This window comes from Apodemus sylvaticus, chromosome 13 (genome assembly GCF_947179515.1).
Source record: "Apodemus sylvaticus chromosome 13, mApoSyl1.1, whole genome shotgun sequence".
Taxonomy (NCBI): Eukaryota; Metazoa; Chordata; class Mammalia; order Rodentia; family Muridae; genus Apodemus; species Apodemus sylvaticus.
Window position 1 is genome coordinate 30,211,959 of NC_067484.1, and position 25,538 is coordinate 30,237,496.

General features: G+C 45.9%; 2 protein-coding genes across 6 annotated transcripts in view; one reads left to right on the forward strand and one right to left on the reverse strand.

The window, feature by feature from the left end:
* The first annotated feature begins 335 nt into the window (after positions 1-335).
* Positions 336-20,277, forward strand: Mppe1 (metallophosphoesterase 1). Of its 4 annotated transcripts, none has more exons than XM_052155189.1 (11): positions 336-428; positions 1,746-1,830; positions 7,496-7,786; positions 11,476-11,584; positions 15,890-15,993; positions 16,789-16,863; positions 17,664-17,772; positions 17,907-17,975; positions 18,054-18,176; positions 18,989-19,129; positions 20,021-20,277. In XM_052155189.1, exons 2-11 carry the CDS (start codon positions 1,769-1,771, stop codon positions 20,201-20,203), a joined length of 1,266 nt encoding a protein of 421 aa, XP_052011149.1. In that variant the 5' UTR covers positions 336-428; positions 1,746-1,768; the 3' UTR covers positions 20,204-20,277. The 4 variants fall into 4 exon arrangements, with proteins under 4 accessions (XP_052011149.1, XP_052011150.1, XP_052011151.1 ...); XM_052155190.1 differs by having other exon boundaries at positions 17,910-17,975; XM_052155191.1 differs by lacking the exon at positions 336-428 and having other exon boundaries at positions 7,407-7,786.
* Positions 20,278-20,282: 5 nt separating this feature from the next.
* The window catches only part of Gnal (G protein subunit alpha L), a 137,831-nt gene continuing 132,575 nt past the window's right edge, over positions 20,283-25,538 (reverse strand). For both annotated transcript variants that reach the window (XM_052155187.1, XM_052155188.1), the window contains exon 12: positions 20,283-23,342. In XM_052155187.1, coding sequence (XP_052011147.1) covers positions 23,196-23,342 — 147 coding nt within the window. In that variant the 3' untranslated portion in view covers positions 20,283-23,195. The remainder of the gene's footprint in view (positions 23,343-25,538) is intronic.

A 25,538-nucleotide genomic window follows, 5' to 3' on the forward strand; every position in this document is an offset into this window, starting at 1 on the left:
CTCAGGGACACATGACGCCTTCCTTGAGTATTTTTCAAAAAGACACCTTGCCGGGCTCAGGGAATGACAAAAGACAGAAGACATCGTGGCCCGAGACTGCAGGCCAGGCCGGAAGGACTCTCGCAGCTTCCTGAGCTGGTTCCTGAGAAGCTGCCACCACGGCTGGGACTTTGGCCGTAGGGCGCGGGGCGGCGGGCGCCACTGTGGCCGCTGTGCAGCGCGCAGGCCCCGCGGTCCCCAGGCGCGCGGTTCGCTCCCCAACGAGCCGGTCCTCCGTTCGGAGCATCACCCACCGACGCCCGGCGGCTCCTTCTTGCCGCCGCTCGGTGCAGCTGCGACTTCCCGGAGGCGCCGCCGTCCCAGGCCGGGGGAAGGGCGCAGGCGGTCCCCGGAGGATGGCCCCGGCGAGCCCGCCGCCGCAGCTCTGCGTAGGTTTCCATCTTTATTTGCAGCTGCTCTTCCCAGGCACCGGCCGTGGAGCCTCCCGCAGATGAGGTTCCACGACGCGGGGCGCGGGCTTCGGAGGGCTCCAGGTTTCCCAGATGACTGACACCAGGGTTTCCCACCCAGCGCTGTGGCTGCAGCTCCAGCCCGGGTCCTTCATGTTCGCGATCGAGGTCTCAGGGCGGGATCTTGGGGGATCCCCGAGTCTTTGCTTCCACGGCTTTGCGCCTTGCAAAGCGCAGGGATGAAGTAAAATGAAACAGTGGATTCTGCCGCCCTGCCATATATATATATATATACTTCAAGGTCAAGTGTCCTTTCTTTTTAAATGTTCTGAGCTTCATGCAAGTTAAATCTCTGAATAAACAGCTTTCTGAAAACATTACTCACTAAGAGAGGTGAAGGGCTATCCCAGTTAGTCCTCAAATTGAAAAAAAAAAGAATAATCATTTAGAAGATTACTCACTATACAAGTTTTCACTTGTAAATAGTGATTGATGAGATTGTTAATAATATATTTAAAATAATCAACAACCAGGAGAGGTGCATTTAAATATTAATTTTTATGCTGTTTTGGAGGAGGGTTTAAATATTTGATGTTAGCTTTGACATTAAGAATCAGCCAGAGAAGAAAAATATTTTGCTTTCAGCTGTAGACTGTGGCAATTCGCCTGTGTTGGGTGATGTAGAACAGTGCTCTGTATGTTTCGTATAATCATGTTCTATATAATTCAAAAGGCGTGCGATGGTTTTTGTCAATTTGGCGCAAACCTAGATATATTTGGGAGGAGGGAATCTCAACAGTTTAAGTGTGCCACTCCCCCATCCCTGTCGGATTGGTCTGTGGGCAAGTCTGTGGGGTATTGTTCTTGATTAATGATTGATGAGGGAGGCTCCTGCCCAGTGAGGCACTCCTGAGCAGGTGTATATAAAAGCAAACTGAGCAAGCCGGGGGTGGGGGGGTAAGTCAGTGTCTTCCGTGGTCTCTGTTTCAGTTCCCGTCTCCTGGTTACCTTGAGTTCCTGACTTGTTTTTACTCAGTGGACTGTAACCTGAGATATGTAAGCCAAATGAGTCCTTTCCTCCGAGTTGCTTATGAACTAAGATGACTTGATTGTGATATGAGAAACCAAAAGTGGTTTCCATTGAGCCACATCCCAGCCCTAGAAAGAATAGATTTTGACAACATAAAACCAGTCATTTAAAAAAAAATTATCGCTCTTCCTCATGTTACTTGTTAATAGTTCACGAAATAAAATCTATTTTAGCATCAACACTTTTTTTTTTTGGCTTTATTTCAGATGACTGTAGTCTGATTTTTGGAATGCAGATGCCCACGTGGAGTCTTGGAACCCAACTTGGCCTAGGAGTAGCATTCTTTAAAAGGTGAGGTGGCTTGTTGGCTCTCTGGGCAAGCAGGGCTCACAAGGTTCTCTCTCTCTCTCTCTCTCTCTCTCTCTCTCTCTCTGTCTGTCTATAAGGAATAAATGTAAGCAATATAAAAGACTCTCTGTCTATAAGCAATAATGTAAACAATATAAAAGAAATAAAAGAAATTACAAATATAACCCAGCCCAGAGTGTGTGAGTGTGAAATGTGATAAAGGTGAATGCTCTGACTCAGTGAATGCCTCATTTAATTGACTGAAAAGATACCATGGAGACCAAGTCTGGAGAGTGTGTGTGGGGATGATAAGCCTGGAGTTAGGTAAAGTGGTGCTGCAGGCCTGAGCTGAAAGAGACTCAAAAGCCCTGCGCTGACGACTTAGGCCTGGCTCACTCCCGAGAGCCCCAAAGGAGACTCTTCCTGTTGAGACTGATCTCATTCCCAGAGCCAGCCCACGATTCCAGACCCCCAGCTCTGGGCCAAGGCTCCAGTGGGATCCAAAGCACAGTGAGGAAACCTGGGGCCTTGCCTGCATGTGCTTCCACCGGAACTAGGCTACACACTTTACACACTTAGCAGACCAGAGGTGAGAGTGTGTGTGTGAATGAATGAGATCCCTTTTCGCTTTATATTTGTTCATTGTTGCTTATGAATAAATACTAGTGTAACTTGATTTATGGAGTCACATCATAGGCACTTTCTTACTCTCATTCTCAGCTCCATCCCTAAACCTCTCTCTCTCTCTCTCTCTCTCTCTGTGTGTGTGTGTGTGTGTGTGTGTGTGTGTGTGTGTGTATGTGTGTGTGTGTCTTTCTTCCCTCCTCTCCCCTCCTCCTGTTTGTAGGGTCTGGTAGAGTGCTTGCCTAGCATTTGAAGTCCTGAATTTCATCTTCAGGAACACACACACACACACACACACACACACACACACATACACACATTAAAAATCAAAATCAAACCCTTGGACCTTTTTAGTTAGGATTATGATTTCCCACGTGCTTGGATCAATGGAGTGGATGGGTGAACCAAGAAATGGTTTCAGTTTTCTGCTTGTTTCTTTTGGAAAACTTTTACCAAAGAGGCTCAAGGGACGGCTGTTCTTGCTTCCTCCTAAGGGTGAATGAGCCTGGCATTTCTCTGTAGAGTACACACTGGATGAAAAACTTGTTCTGTGTACCTACTTAACAGTCTCTAAGCCTTTTTGTCAAAGCCAAACAGGAGTAACTTCTGTCTCTCTACTTGTTGCTATGACTGTAAGTTCTCAGTGTCAGGTAATTTTGCAAGGTGGGGAGAAAGGATATATATTATACACACACACACACACACACACACACACACACACACACTCTAGAATTAGGACTGAGTTCTCACCTGGTACATACTCTACCCTGAAGCAAACCCAAAGGCCTCTGCAAATTTTATTTTGAGTCAGAATTTGACCAAGTTGCTCAGGTTAGTCTTGAACTTGTGGTTGCCTCAGCTTCCTGAGTATTGTGAGGATTACGGGCACTTCCTTTTCCAGTTCTTGGACTATTTAAGAAAGCATGGTGGCCTTGCTGATTCTGGGAGAGAATGAAGTCCTCCCCTTTCCATTATCTCTACAAGACTGGGAAGCAGGGACATCTTTTGCCTATAATACTGAAGACAACACTGAAATAGGAGTTCAGGAAGTCTGAGTGTGGGAAGAAAAGGAATCTAGTGTCTGAAGTCATTTAAGTGTATGTTTGTCCCTCTGTATCCCCAACTGGTTTCACTACATAGTCCAGGCAGGCCTTAGAGCAATCCTCTGTCTCAACCTCCAAAGTGCTAGAATTACAGTCACCAACTCTAGACTTCCCCTACCCCAAGTGAGTGTATTATATTGGAGATGAGTTACATGGTCCTAAAGTTTTCTTCACTAGAATATGGAGCAGCAATAGAATGCTAGCGGGCTCTCTGGTTCTTTTATGCCTTCTATCTCCCTGTCTTTCTTTATTTGTTTCTTTGTTTCTTTCTTTCTTTTTTTTTTTTTTTTTGAAACAGGGTTTCTCTGTATAGTCCTGGCTGTCCTGGAACTCACTCTGTAGACCAGGGGCTGGCCTTGAACTCAGAAATCTGCCTGCCTCTGCCTCCCAAGTGCTGGGATTACAGGCTTGTGCCACCATCGCCCAGCTCCTGTTGTCCTTTCTTTCCTTGTCTCTAAGGCTCCTCTCATCAGATTGATGCCAGCCTGATGTTTTTCTTCTCCTTGGAAAGAAGGTAGACATTTGAAGGCAGGGATAGTTTTCTCATTTGCTGTGCTGTGTATTCATCTGCATTGAGGGCTTACAGGTTAGGTCCTGTTGCAGAGTGGGTGGGGCCTGCTGAGTGGGTTCCCTGGATAGGTTGAGCTGTGTCAATGCCTTTGCCCTGAGTTTGGTGCAGGGAAGCTGGAGGCCTGCACCTTTGTGCCTGTCTTACACCAACACCTGCTCCCCAGCCTTCCTTCTCCCTGCTTGCTCATACCCACAGGTCCTTAGTCACAACTGCTCAAACAGGGTTCTCTGGTGAGAGGAAGTGGGCGTAGGGGAGTAATTATCAAGTTACCATTTAGGAATTTCATCATCTTGGGAAACACAAAAGCCTTTTGAGGAGTGTCAGCCAGGTGAGAATCCACAGCACGGCCACACAGGTGCTGTTATCTTAATGTCCTTGGTCTTCAGTTTGACGGGCCAGAGGGATGGGGACTGGGGTGGTGACAGATCTGGCCAGCTGCTTTCTCATTGTTGGCATCCACTCAGCACTAGCAATACAGGGAGGAGGCAGGTGGCAGATTGCTGCAGATCCTGTTGCCTAGGCTAGCCCTAGTTTATGTTGTTAAATGAAGTTCCCTGTAGAGAGGGGGGTTACAGGGGAGCCATCTCTACATTACTCATTCTATAGGTCTTATTAATGATTGTAGATGGTTGGAATATTACAGACCTAGAACCATATTAGTCTCTTAAACAGGCATTTGCCTAACTCAATGTTTGACTTAGCATCCTTTGATTCTTACTTAGTTAAATCCCTTTGGAGATTCAACATGGTGGTTGAATGAGAATGGTCTCCAGAGGCTCAAATATTTGAATGCTTGGTCCCAAGCTAGTGGAACTTTTTGGAAAGGTTAGGGCAGGTGGCCTTGTTACAGTAGATGTGACTTTGTTGGAGGAAGTGTGCCTCTGGGGGTGGGATTTGAGGTTTCAAAAGTTCAGGCCATGCCCAGTCTCTGCCTGCCAATCAGAATGTAAAGCTCTCAGCTACTGCTCCAGTGCCATGCCTGTCAATTTCCTGCCTTGATGATCATGGGTTAACCCTCTAATACTGGGGGCTGAAGAGATGGCTCAGTGGTTAAGAGCACTGAATGCTTTTCCAGAGATCCTGAGTTCAATTCCTAGCAGCCACATGGTGGCTCACAACCATCTGCAATGGGATCCAATGGCCACTTCTGGTTGTGTCTGAAGACAGCTATAGTGTACTCACATACATAAAATAAATGAATCTGTAAAAATCCCTCTAATACTGTGAGCAAGCTCCTAATTAAATCATTCTTTTGTAGGAGCTGCCTTGGTCATGGTATCTCTTCGCAGCAGTAGAACACTCAGGTGTCTCTGACTCCTTGGTCAATAGAACACTCAGATGTGTATAACAACAGACAGACACCCTGGCTTCCAGTAACCCCAAAGCTAAGAATGTCATCAGATAATGTCTAAGCCTGACAGCAGGGGTTTACCAGCCTACATACCTGAGGCTCCCACCAATGTATTTTAAATGTGTCTTTATTCTGTTTCTATAAAAACTTTTGTGAATCTGTCACCACATTGGAATGTGGTATTTGGGGTTTCTGGGCTGTGTGATCGGACATATTTGGCGTTAGAATAAGCTATCTCTTATTCTTTTCAATGTGAGAGCTGTGTTTTTGCTGTTGTTCCTGTGATTATTCATGCTATTCTTCCACACTCAAAGGTGTCCCTAGCCAGAGAACGAGTCAATGACCTAGTCATAGATGGTGAGTCTGGTCCCTTGGGCGCCTGTGGTTTGGTCTTAGAGAAACTGAGTTGAGGAGGATTATCAGTAAACAAGATAAGGAGTGGGCTGCCACCTGGTGATGCTGCTGCTGTTGGTTTTCTGAGAAAGTTTCCTGGAGGAGAATTGATCCATATTGCAGATAAGGCTGCCTTAGGTGTTCTTTGGGAGAAAGGATGTACTTGATATATAACCTGCTTGCTGTAACCTCTTTAATCAAGTACTTAACATAAATGGTGTCATTCAAATGAAGGCAGGGGAATGAGGGTTAGGGTGTGGCTCTGTGGTTGGATGCATGATGAATAGAGCAGGTGAGGTTGTGAATTCAATTCCCACTACAAACCCCAAACAAACCCTGGCCAGTAAGGGAGTCTCCAGGGCAACTAATTTCATCCTCTCTTATTATCCTCCATCTCTTGTCTTTTTTGTAACAGCTACAAAGTAAGGATTACAGGTGGTCACTGGATTACCTGAGTAGCTGCAGAAGCATCTCTTTTTCTAAGGCATCTCCAGTTCTGAGGGGGTTTGTTAACTTTGGATAATGATTCCATGTATGTGCTCAGTTGGTTTCTTTTTTCTTTTCTTTTTGTTTTTAGAAAGGTTTTCACTGGGTAGTCCTGGCTGGCCTGAACACACTATATAGTAGATCAGGTTGGCCTCAAACTCTCAGTGATCCTCCTGTTTCTGCCTTCAGAATGCTGGGATTAAAGGCGTGTACCATCACCCCTGGCCTCTATTTTTCTTTGGATAGGGTTTTCAGTGTGGCTCAGTGCAGAACGCCACTGTGAAATGAACCAGACACTTAAAAATTTTTTTTTTTCTACACAGGGTTTCTCTGTGTAGCCTTGGCTGTCCTAGAATTCACTCTGTAGGTCAGGTTCATTTCAAACTCACATAGGTTCACTTGCCTCTGCCTCTGGAGTGCTGGGATTAAAGGCTGGAGCCACCACTGCCTGGCTGAGCCAAACACTTTTATTTCTGTGTTTTGGGTGTGAATAGTCCCGAAGCCTGGACTCTGCAGAGACTCGTTGTCTAGCAATGAGAGTGTTATTGACTCCATGTCTATGAACCAATGCAGTTCTTGGATTCATGCCTAAAAGCCAAGTGTGCAAAGCCAAGTTTTCTCTCTCTGCTCATTTGGGATCTCTGGTCACTGCCACGACCTCACTCACCTCTTGTTGTGCATGGCTTCTGTGATGTCCAGGCTCTCTGTGGCCTGCTGCCCCTTGCCCTCCTCACACTCTCACCTTGCACACATGCTGGGAAATCCTGCAGCAGCTAGAACGAAGCTTGTAACATACATGGCTCCAGGCATCTTCTCATCCACTGTGCAACTCGGACGTCTCAAAAAAGCGCTTCCTTCATGGGGTGCAAAGTTAGCCAAGATTCAGGATGAGCACAGGAACGTTCTAAGCGTCCTTCAGAAAAGCTCTGGCACATCAGGTCATACGGAAGAAGGCCATCTGGACTTTCAACACTAATTTGCTGGGGAAACCCATCTTTGTGGAAACATGCACAGTCAAGTTTCAGGGTTTTTCTTTCCTGTTTCCCTGTAGGTACAGCTCAGGACTGGGTCCCATCTCCACTATTGCTCTCCTCAGGCTTTCATGGTGACTTCTTGATGACCTTGATTCTCTTCTGCCAGCAACTTCTGGGCAGGAGACATGGCTCTGCTCAGATGGGGACTGAGAAGACAGAACTTCCATCCGTTGAGGAGGAGGAGAGCGTTGCTGCTGAAACTCACAGTCGTCGTCATCTCTGTGCTTCTGTTTTGTGAATATTTCATCTATTACCTGGTCCTCTTCCGGTGTGGTTGGCCTGAGGTGAAGACCCTAGCCCATGGCGGTAGTCAGGAGCCTGTACTGAAAGCCATGTTTCTAGCCGACACTCACTTACTCGGGGAGATAAGAGGGCACTGGCTGGACAAATTACGAAGGTAAGGCATCCTTCTGGAATCGGGTAGGCAGGAAGGCGTGGCCCTCTCTCCACAGGTCGGCTGGAAAGCTTCCGGTCATAGCCACATGTCCTTCTAAAGACGTGTAGGGCTTTGAATTTTTCTCCTACTAATTTTTAAGCACCTATTATATGCACCTGTAATTACAACCTGGTCTGGGCTGCTGACTGGTTCTGGGAGTTTGGCGAGTCTGTAAGTCCTGCCTCTGGGTCAATTACTGGGTTAGTACTGGAAACCATAGCTGTGTGAGGAAGGTACCCACACACCCTCTGGGATGAGGAAGTGGTCTCTGGGCAGGAGGATATAGATCTGCATTGGTGGTTCTTTTTCATCTTGGTGGTATGTGAGTTTGAGCACATTGGGTCTTTTGACTCCTCTGTGCAGCCAGAGGCGTGAGGCAGGTGTGTGCCTGTCTCCCCGAGGATGGGTGAGGTCTTGCCTCTTCAACTCTGACCTGCCGAAGCTTAATCTGTTTTTGTACTAGCAAGTTTTTCTTGTTTTCTTCTTTGAACTGATGCAAAATGCCCAACATATACTATCACTATCTGGTTTTGCACACACACGAAGTGGCGTTTGCACGATCAAAATTTTTGTGCAGTTGTTGCTACTCCCCACCCCCAGATGTTTTCCTTTTGAATGGCAACTGAACCCATGAAGCACCAAGTTCTCACTTTCCTCACTTCTCTTGTCCCTGGAAGCCACCACTGTACTTCCTGCCTCTGTGAACCTGACTACTGCAGTCCTTTCATATAAGAGGAACCACACAGCATTTCTTTCGGTGACTGGCTTATATCAAGTCACTTAGCACAATGTTCCTCAGGGTTCACCCAAGTTGTAGACATGCCAAGATTTCATTCCTTTGAAAAACTGAACCATATTTGAAGGGGGCTTAAAAAGAGAGAATGGGGGATTTAGAGAATGTGGCACGGTGGTGTGGGGGGAGGGGATGCTTAGGCAGCCGTGCCCAGGCACCTCTTCCCCCTGAAGGACCACACGCACACAGACATGGTATAGAATAGAGTTTATTCAGGGCAGAGGATGGGCGTTAGAGAGGCAGAGAGGGAGGGAGGGAGGGAGGGAGAGAGAGAGAGAGAGAGAGAGAGTAGAGAAGTGGGAGTGGAAGCCGGCCATGACCACGTGGAGAGGAGGGAGGGGAGGAGAGCCCAAGAGGGGCAGAGAGGTGGGAGTGCGATGAGAGAGTGAAGCGAGAGTGAGGAGGGGCAAGTAGCCCCTTTTATAGTGGGCCAGGTCTATGGGGCGGGGCATACCTGGCTGTTGCCAGGTAAGTGTGGGGTGGAGCTTAGACAGAATACCAACAATATTCCCTTGTCTGGACCTCACATTTTTGTCTCTTTTTGAGACAGAGACTTACTGTGAAGCCTAGGATGGCTTTAAACTCACTGTGAAGCAGGCTGGCTTTATATTTCGGCAATCCTAGCAGCCTTTCCAGGGCTGGGATTACAGGCCTGGTGTAATTCCACATTTTGAAAATTCTTTCATCTTGGGTAAACACTGGAGTTGGTGCCTGTGACCGAGGCATTGACAGGGCTTTTGCCAGCAGCCATTTTTATCCTGCAGCAGTTCCTTGTCTTAGCTTTTAATCCCCAAGACAAAATAAGTTAAAAGGAGAAACTGTTTATTTTGGTTAACTGTTACAGCGGCTCAGATCTTCAGTGCCTGTTTTCTTATTTCTGGCCTTGAAGTGAGGCACGGTGGAGGAATTTGCAAAGCAGAGGAGCTCAGATCGCTGTGGACAGGAAGCAGAAAGGACAGGAAGGGGTCAAGGACAAGGTCCCTATTGGCCTATTCCTTCCTGCTAGGCCATGCTTCCCAATCATTTCATCATACTATGAATCCACTCTGGAATTGCTCCATTTCCAAAGCCCATCAGTGGGTAACCAAACCTGTCACATACGAGCTCTCAGGGGACATTGCAGATCTGACTGACTGTAACCCTCCTTATCACAGTTCAGTTGTTCTCTAAAATGTGAGCATTTCTTCAAGAGGTGGTATCCTGTGACTGCTGCAGGTGCAGGTGACCTAAGGTTGGCAGAGCGCACAGGATATAGATGTTCCTAGTGTGGGGAGAAAGAGGCAAGAGGAAAGAAGAAGGGGAATCGACTGCCAGGTCCTTCTATAAAGAGTTCTGGCCAATGGCGTCGGGAAGGCCAGAGTGAGGCTGCACTTCCTGAGCTTTGACTGGGACTTGTGAGTTGATCAGCCCCTCTGGATAGTTTTTCCTTCTCATCTGCCAGTGCTAACGCACTGATGCTCTGCCACAGAGCCACCTCTGGCTCTGGTAGAACAAACCTTTAAGTAGTAATGTATACCAAATACTTGGGGTCTAAAAATTACGGATTAAAAACAAAAACACCTTTCTTTTATTTCTGTAGGGCATAACATTCTTCTTTAGAGGAGCAACATCCTGGAACAAAGCCTGGAACGATGAGGGAGGGAATCCATAGGACAGTGACTCCGGCTGGAGTTGAGGAGGAGGAAGGTGGGGCGGACTGAATGTGGCCGCGCCCCCTGTGCCTGTGGGCTGTGGCTATTCTTTAAGCACTGGCTAATTTAATCCTTGAAAGTGGGTGCTTTCCACTTTTAGTAAAGAATTTAATTTTTTTTAAAAAGATTTGTTTATTCATTTTATGTATTCACTGCTGCTCTCTTCAGACACACCATAAGAAGGTATCAGACCCCATTGCAGATGGTTGTGAGCCACCATGGTTGCTGGGAATTGAACTCAGGAAGAGCAGTCAGTGCTCGCTCTTAACTGCTGAACCTTCTCTCCAGCCCAAGAAATTAATTTCTTTTGAAAACAGTCTTTCTATGTCGTTCGTGTTAGCCTTGAACTCATGGTCCTCTGGCTGTGACAGGAGCGCACCCAAAGCTGGCAACAGTGGTTTGTTTCTCCTCCTTCCTTCTTCCTTCTTCTTCTTCCTCCTCCTCCTCTTCTTCCTCCTCTTCTTTGTCTTCATTACTAAGGAAGAAATTGGGAATCAGAGTAGAAATATTCTCCACGCTCCACTTACCAACAGGTGGTGCTGGGCATTTAAGCCATTGCCTGTCCGAGCGAACACATTCTCACCTTCGGGGCGATCACACATATCTGAAATTGACTGGATTTACTGTTGCAATTTCTTTCTTTGTTTCCCTGTAACACTGAGGTTGAAGTCTTTTTAAGAAGGGAAGCTTGAGGGGCTGGAGAGATGGCTTATTGGTTGAGAGCACTGTCTGCTCTTCCGAAGGTCCTGAGTTCAAATCCCAGCAAACACATGGTGGCTCACAACCATCTGTAATGAGATCTGATGCCCTCTTCTGGTGTGTCTGAAGACAGCTACAGTATACTTACATATAATAATAAATAAATCTTAAAAAAAAAAAAGGGAATTTTGAGCTGCATTTGTAGATCCAGAGCCTTCACACCTAAATAACAAGAAAAGAAAGAAATAAAACCGAACACACTCTCACTGTGTAGCCATAGCTGCCCCGGAAGTTGCTATGTAGATTAGGCTGGCCCTAAAATCACAGAGATCTGCCTGCCTCTGGTGTGCTCAGATTAAAGAACCACCCCACCTCACACTGGGATAATTCACCTTCTAAGCGGCTGAGCAGGACCAAGTAGCTTCCTTCACCCAAGAAACAGACTGATTTTTTTTTTTTTCCTCAAGGGAGTGGCAAATGGAGAGAGCTTTTCAGACAGCTCTGTGGTTGCTGCAACCGGAAGTCGTCTTCATTTTGGGGGACATCTTTGACGAAGGGAAGTGGAGTTCCGCCCAGGTAGGACCTGGGTTCTAATTCTGTCTTGAGGATTTTACTTTGGCAGCCCAGACAGTCCATGAAGTTCTAGTGGCTTGAGCTGGGAGTTTTTCTTAGTTCTGATGATGGAACTGTATAGTCTGGGATGATGCTCGCTGGGGGATGGGTGTTTAAAATGGATGAGGCCCTTCGTTTGCCCCCTAGGTCCTCGATACAGTCTCTCTTGGAGATCCTTAGAGTTCCTCCTCAAAGCTAGTCTTGGGTTAGGTCAGGTAATCTCTTATTTATCTATGATGGAAATATGTGGTCAGGTTGACATTATTTATATAATTGGATTGTAGTCTCTCTTAGTCAGGGTTTCTATTCCTGCATGAACATCATGACCAAAAAGCAAGTTGGGGAAGGAAGGGCTTATTCTGCTTACACTTCCATATTGCTGTTCATCACCAAAGGAAGTCAGCACTGAACCCAAGCAGGTCAGGAGGCAGGAGCTGATGCAGAGGCCATGGAGGGATGCTACTTACTGGCTTGCTTCCCCTGGCTTGCTCAGCCTGCTCTCTTATAGAACCCAGGACTACCAGCCCAGAGGTGATACCACCCACAAGGGGATCTCCCCGCTTGATCACTAATTGAGAAAATGCCTTTACAGCTGGATCTCATGAAGGCACTTCCTCAACTGAAGCTCCTTTCTCTGTGATAACTGCAGCCCGTGTCAAGTTGACACACAAACCCAGTCAGTACATAGTCCTTTAACCTTCTGGAGAAAAGTAGAAATAGGCAAGATAGTGTTATCTCCCCGGAAACCAGATTTGCAGGATAGATGTTAAGATGGACAGTGAACTTCATACACTTCTTCTCTTCCTCTGGTGACACAGGAGATTGAACCCAGGGCCTTGAGCATGCTAGGCATGTGCTCTACCATTAAGCTATGTTCCGGCCCCTAGCTTTATCCCCGTTTAGCTGTACATTGTGGGAATCAGTTACTTGCCACTGTACTCTGCTTTCCTTTCTTATGAGTGATGCAGAAGGAGCCACAGGGACCTGTGTGAGGTTCCCCTGCATCTGGGGCCTGAGATGGCTGGGTCCTGGGTGTGGGGATGATGCACAGCTTTGCGTAACCAGAGAGCCGTCCCGTCCCAGTGCTCTGCTTATTAGATTTTAAGACGAACGAAAAGGACTATTCTTGCTATTGATTTAAAAATGTCCCACCACTGATGTTTTTAAAGGAAGGAGTTTTTAATTGGGGAATATTCATGGATCCATTGACATTTGCCAGAACAGTCTAAAAGCTTTTAGCACAAAATCTTTGGGGCTGGAAAGAGAACTCATCAGGGAAAGGTGCTCTGCTGCCTAGCCTGCTGCCTACACGATGGAAAGGAAGAACCAACTCGGACACAAATAAATGACTAAAATGTAAAATAATTTTAAGAAGGCCTGGACTAGCTTTGGACCTGTTGTTTAAACCATTGTAATATTTCTTATAATTAAACATGTGGGAACAGAAAAGCCAATGGTTTTCATCTTTCTTAATGCTGTGACCCTTTAATACAATTCCTCATGTTGCGGTGACCCCCCAACCATAAAATAATAATAATTCCTCCTCCTCCTTCTCCTCCTCTTCTTCTTCTTTCTCTTCCTCTTCCTCCTCCTCCTCTTCTTCCTCTCTCCCCCTCCTCCTCCCTCCCTCCTGTTCCTCCTCCTTCCTTTAAAGACTTTATGCTTATGAGTCTTTGCCTGCACCAGGTATATGCAGTGCCCTCGGAGGCCAGGAGAGGGTGTTAGATCCCCTGGAACTGTAACTACAGATGGTTGTAAGCTGCTATGGGGATTCTGGGAATCAAACCCAGGTCCTCTGCTAGAGCAGAAGAGCCATCTCCTAATAACCTCTTATGGACTGAGAGTCAAAAACTTAAAAACTGACAAAATCAGGGAGGACTGTCAAAGAGATAAAACTTGTTTTCCTTGGAGCTCTCGAAGAAGAGTGTTAAACCAGCAAATGGGTCATCACTGCTAGAGCCAGAATACACTTGACCTTTGCAATGAAGCCAACTGTGCTGGTTAGGTTTTAGAGTCTCGACACAAAGTATAGAGATGTGGGAACAGGGAATATCACTTAAGATATTATCTCCATCAGATTGGCCCTTGGAACATTCTTCTTTATTGCCAATTGATGGAGGGCAAGTGGGGGGGATGGTAGGTCATTATGGGCAGTATAAGATTTGTTTTTTTTTTTTTTTTTTTTTTTTTTTTTGAGACAGGGTTTCTCTGTGTAGCCCTGGCTGTGCTGGAACTCACTCTGTAGACCAGGCTGGCCTCGAACTCAGAAATCTGCCTGCCTCTGCCTCCCAGAGTGCTGGGATTACAGGCGTGCGCCACCAGTGCCCGGCTTGTTTTTTTTTTTTTTTTTTTTTTTGAGACAGGGTTTCTCTGTGTAGCCCTAGCTGTCCTGGAACTCACTCTGTAGACCAGGCTGGCCTCGAACTCAGAAATCCACCTGCCTCTGCCTCGCAGAGTGCTAGGATTACAGGGGTGCGCCACCACTGCCCAGCCCCTGGGCAGTATAAGAAAGGTAGCTGAGGGTGAGTGTCTTAGTCAGGGTTTCTATTCCTGCACAAAACATCATGACCAAGAAGCAAGTAGGGGAGGAAAGGGTTTATTCAGCTTACACTTTCACATTGTTGTTCATCACCAAAGGAAGTCAGGACAGGAACTCATACAAGGCAGGAACTTGGAGGCAGGAGCTGATGTAGAGGCCATGGACCGATGTTCCTTACTGGCTTGCTTCCCCTGGCTTGCTCAGCTTGCTTTCTTATAGAACCCAAGTCTACCAGCCCAGGGATGGACACACCCACAGCCCAAGTGGGCCTCCCCACCTTGATCACTAATTGAGAAAATGCCTTACAACTGGATCTCATGGAGGCATTTTCTCAATGGAGGCTTCTTTCTCTGGGATAACTCCAGCTTGTATCAAGTTGACACACAAAGTCAGACACACAACGCCTATCAACACACAAGCCGACAGAGAGTATAGTGAGCTTGGATGTAAGACAGTCATCATTGTTCCTTGGTGGTTGACTCTTTAGTTCCTGTCTCTGGGTTCTTGCTGCAAGTTCCTGTCTTAGCATCCCTTGATGAATGGCTATAACCTGTGCACTACAATAAGCCCTTCCCTTCCCACGTTGCTTTTGGTCTGTGTTTTATCATGGCAGAAACAAGCTTGGATACCCACCAGATTTTTTCCTCTCATCACTAAACTTGAACAGTAGTCTTCTTAATCTACCTTATAATTTCATTCATAAAAGAAAACTTCTGCTTTTTATTTTTGTTTTTGAGGCAGGCTCTAGTCCTGGTTACTCTGAAACTTACCATATAAACATTTTTAAGTTAGTTTAATGGCTTAAAACTTCAACTGAGCCGGTAATCCCAGCACTTGGGAGGCAAAGGCAGGTGGATTTCTGAGTTCAAGGTCAGCCTGGTCTACAGAGTGAGTTTCAGGACAGCCAGGACTACACAGAGAAACCCTGTCTTGAAAAACCAAAAACCAAACCAAACCAAACCAAAACTTCAACTGACAGGTGATCTTCCCACATTAGTCTCTGGGATGTTGGAATTACAACAGGTCCATGTCTGACATTGGAAATTCTTCAAGATGAGAAGTATATAAACTAGCTCGTGTTTATTTGACTGAATTTTAAAACTTAGTCCTTGAGCCTTGTTGCAAACTGCATCCTTTGTACAATGTGACTTCAAAAATAACAAAACTATAGCTGTCAAGTCTCTTGCACATACTCTCCTCAATGACTTTTCTTAAATCTATAATGTGGACACTTAATAAACCTAGGTCTGGGGAAAGATGGCTCAGAGGGTAAGAGGACTGACTGTTCTTCCAGAGGTCCTGAGTTCAATTCCCAGCAACCACATGTCAGCTCACAACCAAATGTAAATAAAATCTGGTGCCCTCTTCTGGCCTCCAGGCATACATGCAGGTAGAACACTATATCTATGTCTACATCTACATCTACATCTAATCTATATCTATAAATCTAAAAACTTAAAAACTGCTTCCTCTGATTCTTTTTTGACATTCTTTTCTTTGTCTTAAGTTACGATCCTGACTTCCTAAGTGTGGAGTCCCTAAGGGGAAAATTCCTCAGTGTATTATGGTAGACTCTGCTGTATTTACCACAGCTGCTAATGGATGTCTTGGAAAAAAGGATTTTGTCTTGGGGGCAGGCGCAGGTTTGCCTTCTCCAGTCAAGACGGAACCTTTTTCGGGCAGAGGGAAGAGGGCAGTTTGTGGTTCAGCTGTGGCTCTTGTCCCTTCAGGCCTGGGCAGACGACGTGCAGAGGTTTCAGAGGATGTTCAGACACGGCAGCCAGGTGCAGCTGAAGGTGGTCATTGGCAATCATGACGTTGGCTTCCACTACCAGTAAGGAGTGTGTGAGAAAAGCAGGCCTCGAGAGTGCTTGCTCGGCCACTGGTGTTTTACAGTTGCTGAGACTTGGGGGAAGCCTTATTTGTGCTTTACTGAAGGACTTTGCTTTCCATCAGAGGTGTAGGTTCTGAAATGGAGGCTCAATTAAAAAAATCTTGGCCTATTTACACCTTTAACAAATATCTGGCCTGAATGAGTTGTGTGTGCCATGTGAAGAATTAACTTTAAATGTAATAATTAATTAATAAATTAATTAACTAATTTTTTGAGACAGGGTCTCGTTGTGTAGTTCAGCCTGACTGAAACTCACTATGTAGACTAGGCTCGCCCTGAACTCTGCCTGCATCTGTTCCCAGGTGACGGGATTAAAGGTGTCACTATACCCAGCTATATTGAGACTCAGTCTTACTATGTAGTTCAGGCTAGCCTCAAACTTGCAGTGCCCCTTGCCTTCAACCTCTGACACGTAGTGTCAGACTCTTTTAGAAGTCAGTCAACAAGTCCACGTGCTCTTTGCTAGCTCACACTGCAGTGTGCTAGCTCATGTGCCAGTCACTTTAAGTACTTTCTGTCCCTTAACTCCTCTCTTTTTCCTGTGCTGTTACTTATTGCTCCACTGGGGTCCCAGGGAGCTAAGTGACTTGTCCCCTCTCACGATAAACAGCGGCCTTGACCTTTGAGCCTCAGTTGCCTGGGTCCAGTTAATAATGCCAGATTATGGAAGTTATTTTTTGTGTTCGTGGTAACTCGGCTTGACCTGAAAAACGTTTCTTTTATAATTGGATACAGGATGAGTAAATACAGAACAAAGCGATTTGAGAAAGTGTTCGGCTCTGAAAGACTGTTCTCTCTGAAAGGAGTTAAGTGAGTATTTATCTACAAACTTCTTTTTTTAGTGAGGTGCTAGAGGGGTGAAGCTCAGAGCCTATGACCCTTCCACTGAACTGTGCCACCAGCTCAAATCCACTGGCATTCAAAGGTGGCTGTCATACGGTCGGACCCTTGTTCTGTATCAGCTTTTACCTTGCTTGCAGAGTGATAGTCACTGTGGTAACGGATGGATGGAAAACCTAGAACCACTCACAATGAGCCAGTCAGCCCATGACTCCGCCCACCCAGTATGGGTGTGGCATGACCCCGCCCACTCAATGTGGGCGTGGAATTCTAGCTGTATTGCCCCGTGTGTTGTAGTGTCATACATTCAGCAGCACACTCTATAAAGGTCCTTGTGTGGCTCTTTTGTTTTACTCTTGCAGACGGGATCTTTCCATATTACCCTTGCAGTGGCAAACTCCTGAGTTGGGACTGTATCCACACCTGCACAGGTGACACAGGCTCAGAGCTTGCCCAAGGTTATGCTTCTAACTGGATGCTGGATTGAGAGCTAGGCAGACCCCATGGCTTCTCTCCTATAGGATTTCCTACAAGTTACAAGTTGGTTCCTTTTCTCATTTGGAGTAGCAGAAACGAGCGCAGCTTCATCGTAATATGATATAACACGATTTTTGTTTCACCAATATGAACTCACAGTTTAGCTGGGGTTAAGCTGCTCTTGGGCTTGTGTCATTACACTATGGACGCATGGTGTTTCCATGGGGACAATGGGACGAGGCTCACACGTGTCCAGTGGCCTGACCTTCTCTGCCTGCTCCTGTCTGCCTCAGCTTTGTCATGGTCAATAGCGTCGCAATGGAAGGGGATGGTTGTGCCATATGCTCTGAAGAGGAAGCTGAACTCAGAGAGATCTCTCGTAAACTGAATTGCTCCCAAGAGGTAGGAGACCTCTGTGCTCATGTCTCCCAAAGGCGCCACAGTCAGGTGCACCAGCTGTTAGACACCCAGCTCCTCTTCCCTCTCCCAGTGGTAACCACTGGGCCTGATGGGTTAACGAGGTGACTTCTGACCAGCAGGTGCCGGGATCCAACCAGTGTGACCGTGAGCCGCGGCTCCCCTTGTCCGCCCCCGTGTTGCTGCAGGTGAGCTGGGGGGAGGGGGTTAAGGACCACCACCCAGCACTTCTGAGAATATCAATGACGTCAGCTTCATTTGGCCAGCACTACCCACTCTACCGGGCCAGCGATGCCAATTGTTCTGGTGAAGATGCGGCTCCTCCAGAGGAAAGGAACGTCCCCTTTGAGGAGAAATATGATGTTCTTTCTCGGGAAGCCTCACAAAAGGTGTGTGGTGATGTGACCTCATGCCAGTGTCACATGGGGACAATGAATGGACACACAGGGCCTTTGTTAGGTTACCAGCTGCAGAGAGGGGGAAGGGCTTTGACACTATCACAGATTTCCGCTCAGTCTGTTTGTCCCCTTCCCCTTCTTTGGTAGATCCACTATTTCCTAATCTCAATGAGACTTGCATTCTCTGCTAATCTTTACATTAGCAAGATTTAAAATCAACTTAAATGCATTGAGTGTAAATGAAATTTAGAGTCTAATTTTGGGGATTTAGTTAGAAATGTACTTTCTCAAATATATATATTTAAGAAATGTACACATAATATATAACATTTAGGTATTATAATATAAATACTTATTAAAATGTAAACATACAAATCTTAAGTATGAATGTAAATCTATATTTTAAATATAAATATATTTGTGAAAAAATAATTATGAAACAAACTTATAAAAATAAAATATTATATATGTATATACAATATATATAATATAATATGTAATATATAATATAATATGTAATATATAATATATAATATGTAATGTGTAACATGTAATATATAATATGTAATATAGAACATGTAATATATAATATGTAATATATAATATTTAATATATAACATGTAATATATAATTATATATCTGTGATGGGAAGAGTGGGTTCTAAGGTTTCCTAGGAGTAGGGAATCTGAGGGAAAACAGCCTTTAGGATTAGTGTTTACATGGAATGAGTGGTCCTGGCAAAGCCATGGGGGTGTCCCTGCCAGTCAGAGCACTAACTGCCTACCTGTCTCCTTGGCTGCCAGCTGTTGTGGTGGCTCCGGCCTCGCCTGGTCCTGAGTGGCCACACGCACAGTGCCTGTGAGGTGCACCATCCCGGAGGAACTCCGGAGGTGAGCGTCCCATCCTTCAGTTGGAGGAACAGAAACAACCCAAGCTTCATCATGGTAACGTAAATCTTTATTTATATTTTTGTCTGAAAGCTTTCTCGAGTATTGAAATCAACACAGTTAATCAACTACTTAATGGCTGCAATCTGTAAAAACAAACAAAAGCCAGAAATAAATGGCCCTCTTTGCACACTGGGTGGATACACCACCTGTCTCAAGTTGCCTGTCTGGGGACAAATAGGCAGAATGTGGCTTCAGGGCTGAGACTCTGAGGAGCAGAGGTAAAGTCCAGCAAGTGCCAGTCTGTATCTAAGGGAACAGTTGTCTACTCAATGGCAATGACTTGGTCATCTCTCATGTCTAAGCGTGCCAGGCACCTGGTACTACAGAATCTTCAAGTCTGTGAAAGGTGTCGCCGCGGTGAGAAACGCCATCTTTGATACCATGGGTTCTGGCACTCAGTCTTAGGCTACTGTTTCACAGGCCCAGCTACAAGAAGGTGGGGGCCCTTTGTGCTTGCAAGTTCAAGTAGGTGAAAACAATTGTTACCGTGATCCCACACCGCCTACAATGACAAGCCTGCACAGAGGTGCAGAGGCACTTCTGGGCAACAGGGCGACTACTCTGCTATCCAGTGGCAGGGAAACCAACGCCCATCCTCTCATTCCTCTGACGCTTCTTGGTCTCCCTCTGTGGCTGCCCTACTGTGTGCAGAATGCATTTTAATGGAGAGGTCAGCATATTAGGCCTTCTTCCCAAGCCAGCATGTCGTTGGCTTCTTTCTTTTGCCAGCACCTGTATGGTCAGTGGTGACCTGCCATGCTTGGTCCTGGATAAAGAGGGCTCTTCCCTCCCAGACCCACATGAGGGAACCTAGAAGATAGCCTCTAGGTCAGACTTACGCCTGGGACTTGCCCCGCAGCATAAACTTTCTATTTCTAACCCCAGGGCAGCCTGACATCCAGAGATTACGCTCTCTCCAAGTGCTACCTCCCGTATGAGGACACGGTGCTGACCACGTACGGCGCAGCAGCTGGCTTCCTCATGATCCTCGTCTTGGTTCACTTTGACCATCTGCCCTCATGTTTTCTGTGTGGTTGGAAACTGTGCAGGCTGCACGTGAGGCGATGACGAGCCAGTGACTGTTGCGTATGAAAGATAACACGAATCAAAGCCAAAGACATAGGACTTATAGCGGGGGGGGGGGGGGGTCCTGTGAGTCACGGAGGAGAGCGAATGTTGGTCGTTCCTATGTACCTCACGGGGACTCTGAATCTTCAATGCCAGCGACTGCAGAATAAACGGTTGGCTGCACTGTTCTCACGCTATAAAAACAGACCGTGTACTCTGTAGCAAATTCATCTTTTCATTTTACGAGATATATGTATAACCAAAGGTTCCATCTGTATAGAATATAAATGTCATGGATGCTATTACCACTCGCATGCGTGACACACAGTCCGTGCTTCCACAGGAAGGACCCCGCAGCTTTGGACACGCGAGACTATGTCTACTCCTGAAAGTTGGGTCTTTTCTGTTTTTCTACAAAATGGCTCTCATTTTCTTATAGATCATGAAGTTATATGCTCAAAAGTACAAATTCAATGAGTGAGACTAAAGGCTTTTGTGTTTCTGTGCTAAAGGAACCGGGTTTTTAGGTATGTGCAGTTTTCTTTCCAGGAGACCATGTTATTGAGTCTGAATTTAATGCCTGCGCATGTTTAAAACATGAAAAGAATCAGGGAAGACATGGATGTTTGAATTTAAGAACAAATAGTGTAATAATTCTGTCAGATAAAGCACATTGTTTTTCTTACTTAAGGAGTCTGGGTCTTTTCTAATGATTTAACTTTATTTACATTTCTTTTGATTGAGTTCAGGTCTCTAAGCATGTGCTTCATCAGAGTTACACATTCGGCCGCGACAAAACTTTTCAGTAGTCATTTAGTGAGCAGGGAACTGTTGAGTAGTAATGTACACTATAGTATAAAAACCTCACGTGTGTGTGTGTGTGTGTGTGTGTGTGTGTGTGCGCGCACACACACACGCAAGTTTTTCTTCTTTGCTTTGAGAATGCAGGGGGAACTGAAAGTCACTGTCATCTCATGTGTTGGAAGTTGGAAAACAAAATGGAAGTTTGTTTTGTTTGAGACAGAGTTTCTCTGTGCAGCCCTGGCTGTCCTGGAATGCACTCTGTAGACTAGGCTGGCCTCGAACTTAGAGATCTGCCTGCCTCTGTTTCCCAAGTGCTGAGATTAAAGGTGTGCACCCTCATCGCCTGGCTTCAGATGGAAGTTTTGTGCAATGGTAGAGAATGGCACAAGAAGACAGTGATGAGGAGCTGAGGCATGTCCTGTACCCTTTCGTGGAAGAGTATCTCATCCAGGATGAGTTTTTAGAGCATTCTACAATGCTGCTGTTTACAGAATCAACAAAACAGTCAGGAGATGATGAGCAATGCAGGCTGCCACTCCTTCCTATTTGTACTGCTAAAGACTTAACTTTGGACATCTTTACAGACAACTTTAAGCCTAAGAGCATGACCCCCAAAGCCTGGGGCTTAGACAGAGTGATCCCTTTCTAGGTGTCCTGCCATAACTTGTGTTTGCACATCTTACACATGTGAGGAACAGCCATTTATTTTTGTCTTTATATTTAAAATAAAGGTTTCTGTGGGGGCTGGAGTTATGACTGGGGATATGGACTAGCAGTAGAGTGCTTGCCTAGCATGCTCTAGGTGCTGGGCTCATCCCTAGCAATGCAGATAGAGAGACAGATAATGGATAAGTAGCTTTGTAGTATTTCATCTTCAGAAGATGCCATCCTATTGTCCTTATTCATATACAACATTGACACCACTGTGCTTCCTCTGTCTACTGGTTTCTTGTTTGGTGGACTGTGTATAGAACTTAACTAAGGGGTGGTTAGCCTGCTCCTGCCTACAAAACTTGAAGGGGTCATCAGAAACATTTCATCTTGTGTGTGTGTGTGTGGGGGGACCATTAGTACCCTGAAAAAAGAATTGGTTGAAAATTATGCCTTGGAAGTGGGTCATCCCAGTATTTGCAGCAGCTGAGGTTCAGGGGAGCTGCAACAGTTTCAGTGTTAGGATGCTACTGCTGGTAAAGTGGATGATTCTAAGTCTACGAGTCTTCCATTAAGTACCAACTTGATAAAGATATCCTAAGAGGAACAGATACTACTGATTCCCCACTGTGAAGCAGCAGGCTGTGTGGACTGCAAACTGCTGGACACAGCTGGGACATGTTTCCTTACAGGGGTGACGGCCACCAAGGCACAGAACTCTGCAAGGAGGACTCTTGAGTAGCCGTAGAAAAGAGTATTACATCTTGTGGTCTGTACAGTCTAGTAAAGCAACAACAGAAAGGAGATAGGAAGGACTATGCCCAGCTGTCATGAAGGTGTAGAGGACCCCTTGTTTATAGGCGGGACACCATTTGCAGTAGTGAAATGTGGCAGGTTTTCTGCCCCAGTGAAAAGGCTCCAAGGAGTGCTCTAACCCAAATACCCAAGGCTTACGGTATTTAAGCCAACTGTGGCTGAAAAGGTTTCTCTTATTCTTTTGCTGACTTGAATCTACTTTAAGCACTGGGCCAGTGCAGACCAGAAAAGGCAGACATCTGGTAGCCTCACATTTTTAAAGGGGAAAACCAAGTGCATGGCACTGCCCTGGCAGTTTCGTGATCGTGCTTGATAACTTGAAAACAATGTATTTCCTCCATTCACCAAGCTGTCTGTGATGATTCAACCTATCAACCATTCAATCAAAGAATAAATAGATTCCCACCCAGAGAAAATCCACTGCAGTATAACCCAAGGGAGAGTTGGTGGCTTTGCAGTGATATAAATTGGTAGTGGGAGGCTGTTTAGTCCAGAGTCACAGAACCAAACCTTGGGGAACAGAGGTAGCCAGAGGCTTGGTGGTCACATGTAGGCATACCTAGGACAGGACAGACAGCAGCCCAATGACACCAGACACTCACTACGCCCTACCATGGCTCAGGGTGGACAGACACGCAGGCTAGGGAGATATGCTGCCTCATGGGGTTGCCAAGAGGGAGGAGAGGCAGCAGGGAGGAGGAGGAGGAGGGGTAGGTAGCCCTCACAAGAGTTCGTACTGCTTGAGGTGCATCCTCTGGATGATGTCACGGCAATCGTTGAACACTCTGCGAATGTTCTCGGTGTCCACGGCGCAGGTGAAGTGAGGATAGCAGTAATGTTTGCCGTCACCTGTGGCTGTGCTGATCCTCTGTAAAAAGAATGTTATGTTTAGGATGACAGGGCCCAGTGCAATCAAATGGGGGATAGCTTAGAGGACATTTTATATAGGGACCAGAGAGGACTTAGGGCTGACCGGCTGCTGCCTTCACAAACTCTCTAGATGCCAAGCATGTGCCAGGACAGACAAGCTTGTCTTTGCCACAGACACTGATTCTGAGCTGAAACGCAGTGCTGGCCTTGGAGAGGGCAAGGTAGGCTAAGATTTCCAGAACTGGCCTCTGTCTATGTTGCTCTGGTGAACAGAACTCCGCTAGTAGAAATATATTCTGCCTATTTATGTGGTAGCTTCTGTGACTAGTGCCTGCCATTGGGATAGGGGGAAGGAGCTGATCTCTAACCCAGTTTTAATTCATTTATATTTATTTTGAGGCATGGTCTAGCTATATCATCCACACCAACCTTGAACTGCAGAGCTATAGCCATCCTCCTGCCTCACCATAGGCCTGTGCCACCTCATGTAACTAATTTATATAAGTATCCATATGTGCTGGGCTGTATCTCGGTCATACATCTTCCTTTCTCCACACAGGGACTTTGGCTGGCAGTGGAATGTTGCCTGGTGTGTGTGTGTGTGTGTGTGTGTGTGTGTGTGTGTGTGTTGTCTTGGAGAAAAGTTCTTTGTTGTCAGTTGTGGGAAGCACAAGATTAAACATGCTCCATCTGTGAAACCATGTGGGACAGGTTAGAGAAAGGTACACCCGAATTGCACTTTGAAACTTCTGTGTTGGGTCTGAACCCCTCCAGTGCCTTAGGATGTGCCTACATTTTGGTGACATGATCTTTAAAGAGACAATTATGGTTAAATAAAATCATTAGCTTGAGTTCCACACAACCGGTGTTCCTGCCAGGGGAAGAGGTCAGGACAGACGTGCAGATGTTGGATGTTGATCACGGGGACACAAAGCACAGATGCCATCCATGGGCCAAGAAGAGCATCTCAGGATTAGGTCCTCTGCTGGCACCTGATTATACACGTCCACAGCCAGAGCTGTGAGGAAGCATTCCTATTGGTTAGGTTTCTCGTCTGTGGGATGCTGGTCTATGGGATGTGATGTTGGCAGCTCCCGAAAGCCCCTGCATAGTTATGCACAGCTTTCTAGCTACACATAGCCAGCGGAAGGATTCCAGGACCTCCTGTCTGACATCTTTTGTCTGCAAAGCATCCTGATACACAGAACAGAGGGAGCTGTTAGGACCACAGAAAGAGTCTTTGGGAAATGCTCATCTGGTTATGAAGCTTCTCAGAGAGGTCAGAGTAGATGGTGACTTGTCCTGTGAGTATGCTTGTTGCTGGGGATGAAATCCAGAGCCTCAAACATTAGAAGGTAGGCAGAGTATTCTACCATTGAGCTATAGCCCCGCTGTAGCTTTCATTTTTAGGCTTAAGGACATAGACATGAATGTCTTTTGGCCTTAAAGCACCAGGTAGGGCATTTGGCCAATATGTATAGAACAAGTATGCACAGAAGAGATAGAAACAGATTTTCTTCTATAATTTATTAGCTTGTCCCTGATTGTGTCAGCATTTAGGGAGTGAGTCACTGTCAGACTGAATCTGCAAACTTCAAACAGCCTAGATCTCTCATCGAACCTGATTCATCCACTGTTTTTCATTAAAACAACAAAACAAAACAAATGAATTTGTCAGTTGAATTGGACAAGCCTTACCAGGTGCCTCTGTCTGTAATCCCAGCACCCAGAAAGCAGGGGAAGTCAGCTTTAAGTTTGAGATCAATCTAGATTATATAACCAGTTCTGGGCCAGATAGCGCTACATGGCAAGATCATGTTTCAGTACATAACAACAAAAAAAAAAAAACCGTAAATAAATAAAAAGGTGATGGTTTTGTGTGACTGTGGCCCAACTCATGAGACTTGAGAGGAGAGGCCCAAGACAAGAAAACTGAGTTTGTCAAACACTGGTGCATAGTCTAAGAGACATAGGTCTGTTATAGTTCTGAGTGCTAAGACCCAGCGATGGCTGGGGATGTAGCTCAGTTGACTAGCTTGCTCAGTGCTTGCCTGTCACGCAACGAGGATTTTCCTCAGTACCTCACAAAACTGGACATGGTGATGTAGTCCTGTTATCCCAGAACTTGAACACCAGTATAAACCTCTTAGCCACTATAACCAGTCTTAAAGACAGATTCACTGCTGATTTTGGG

What these genes read in the sequence shown, in the direction of transcription:
- Mppe1 (XM_052155189.1), top strand. Translation starts at nt 1,769, where the DNA reads ATGCAGATGCCCACGTGGAGTCTTGGAACCCAACTTGGCCTAGGAGTA. An exon ending in TGGCTGGACAAATTACGAAG is followed by an intron (nt 7,787 to 11,475) that starts GTAAGGCATCCT and finishes TTTTTCCTCAAG; the next exon opens with GGAGTGGCAAATGGAGAGAG. An exon ending in ACAACCCAAGCTTCATCATG is followed by an intron (nt 19,130 to 20,020) that starts GTAACGTAAATC and finishes TTCTAACCCCAG; the next exon opens with GGCAGCCTGACATCCAGAGA.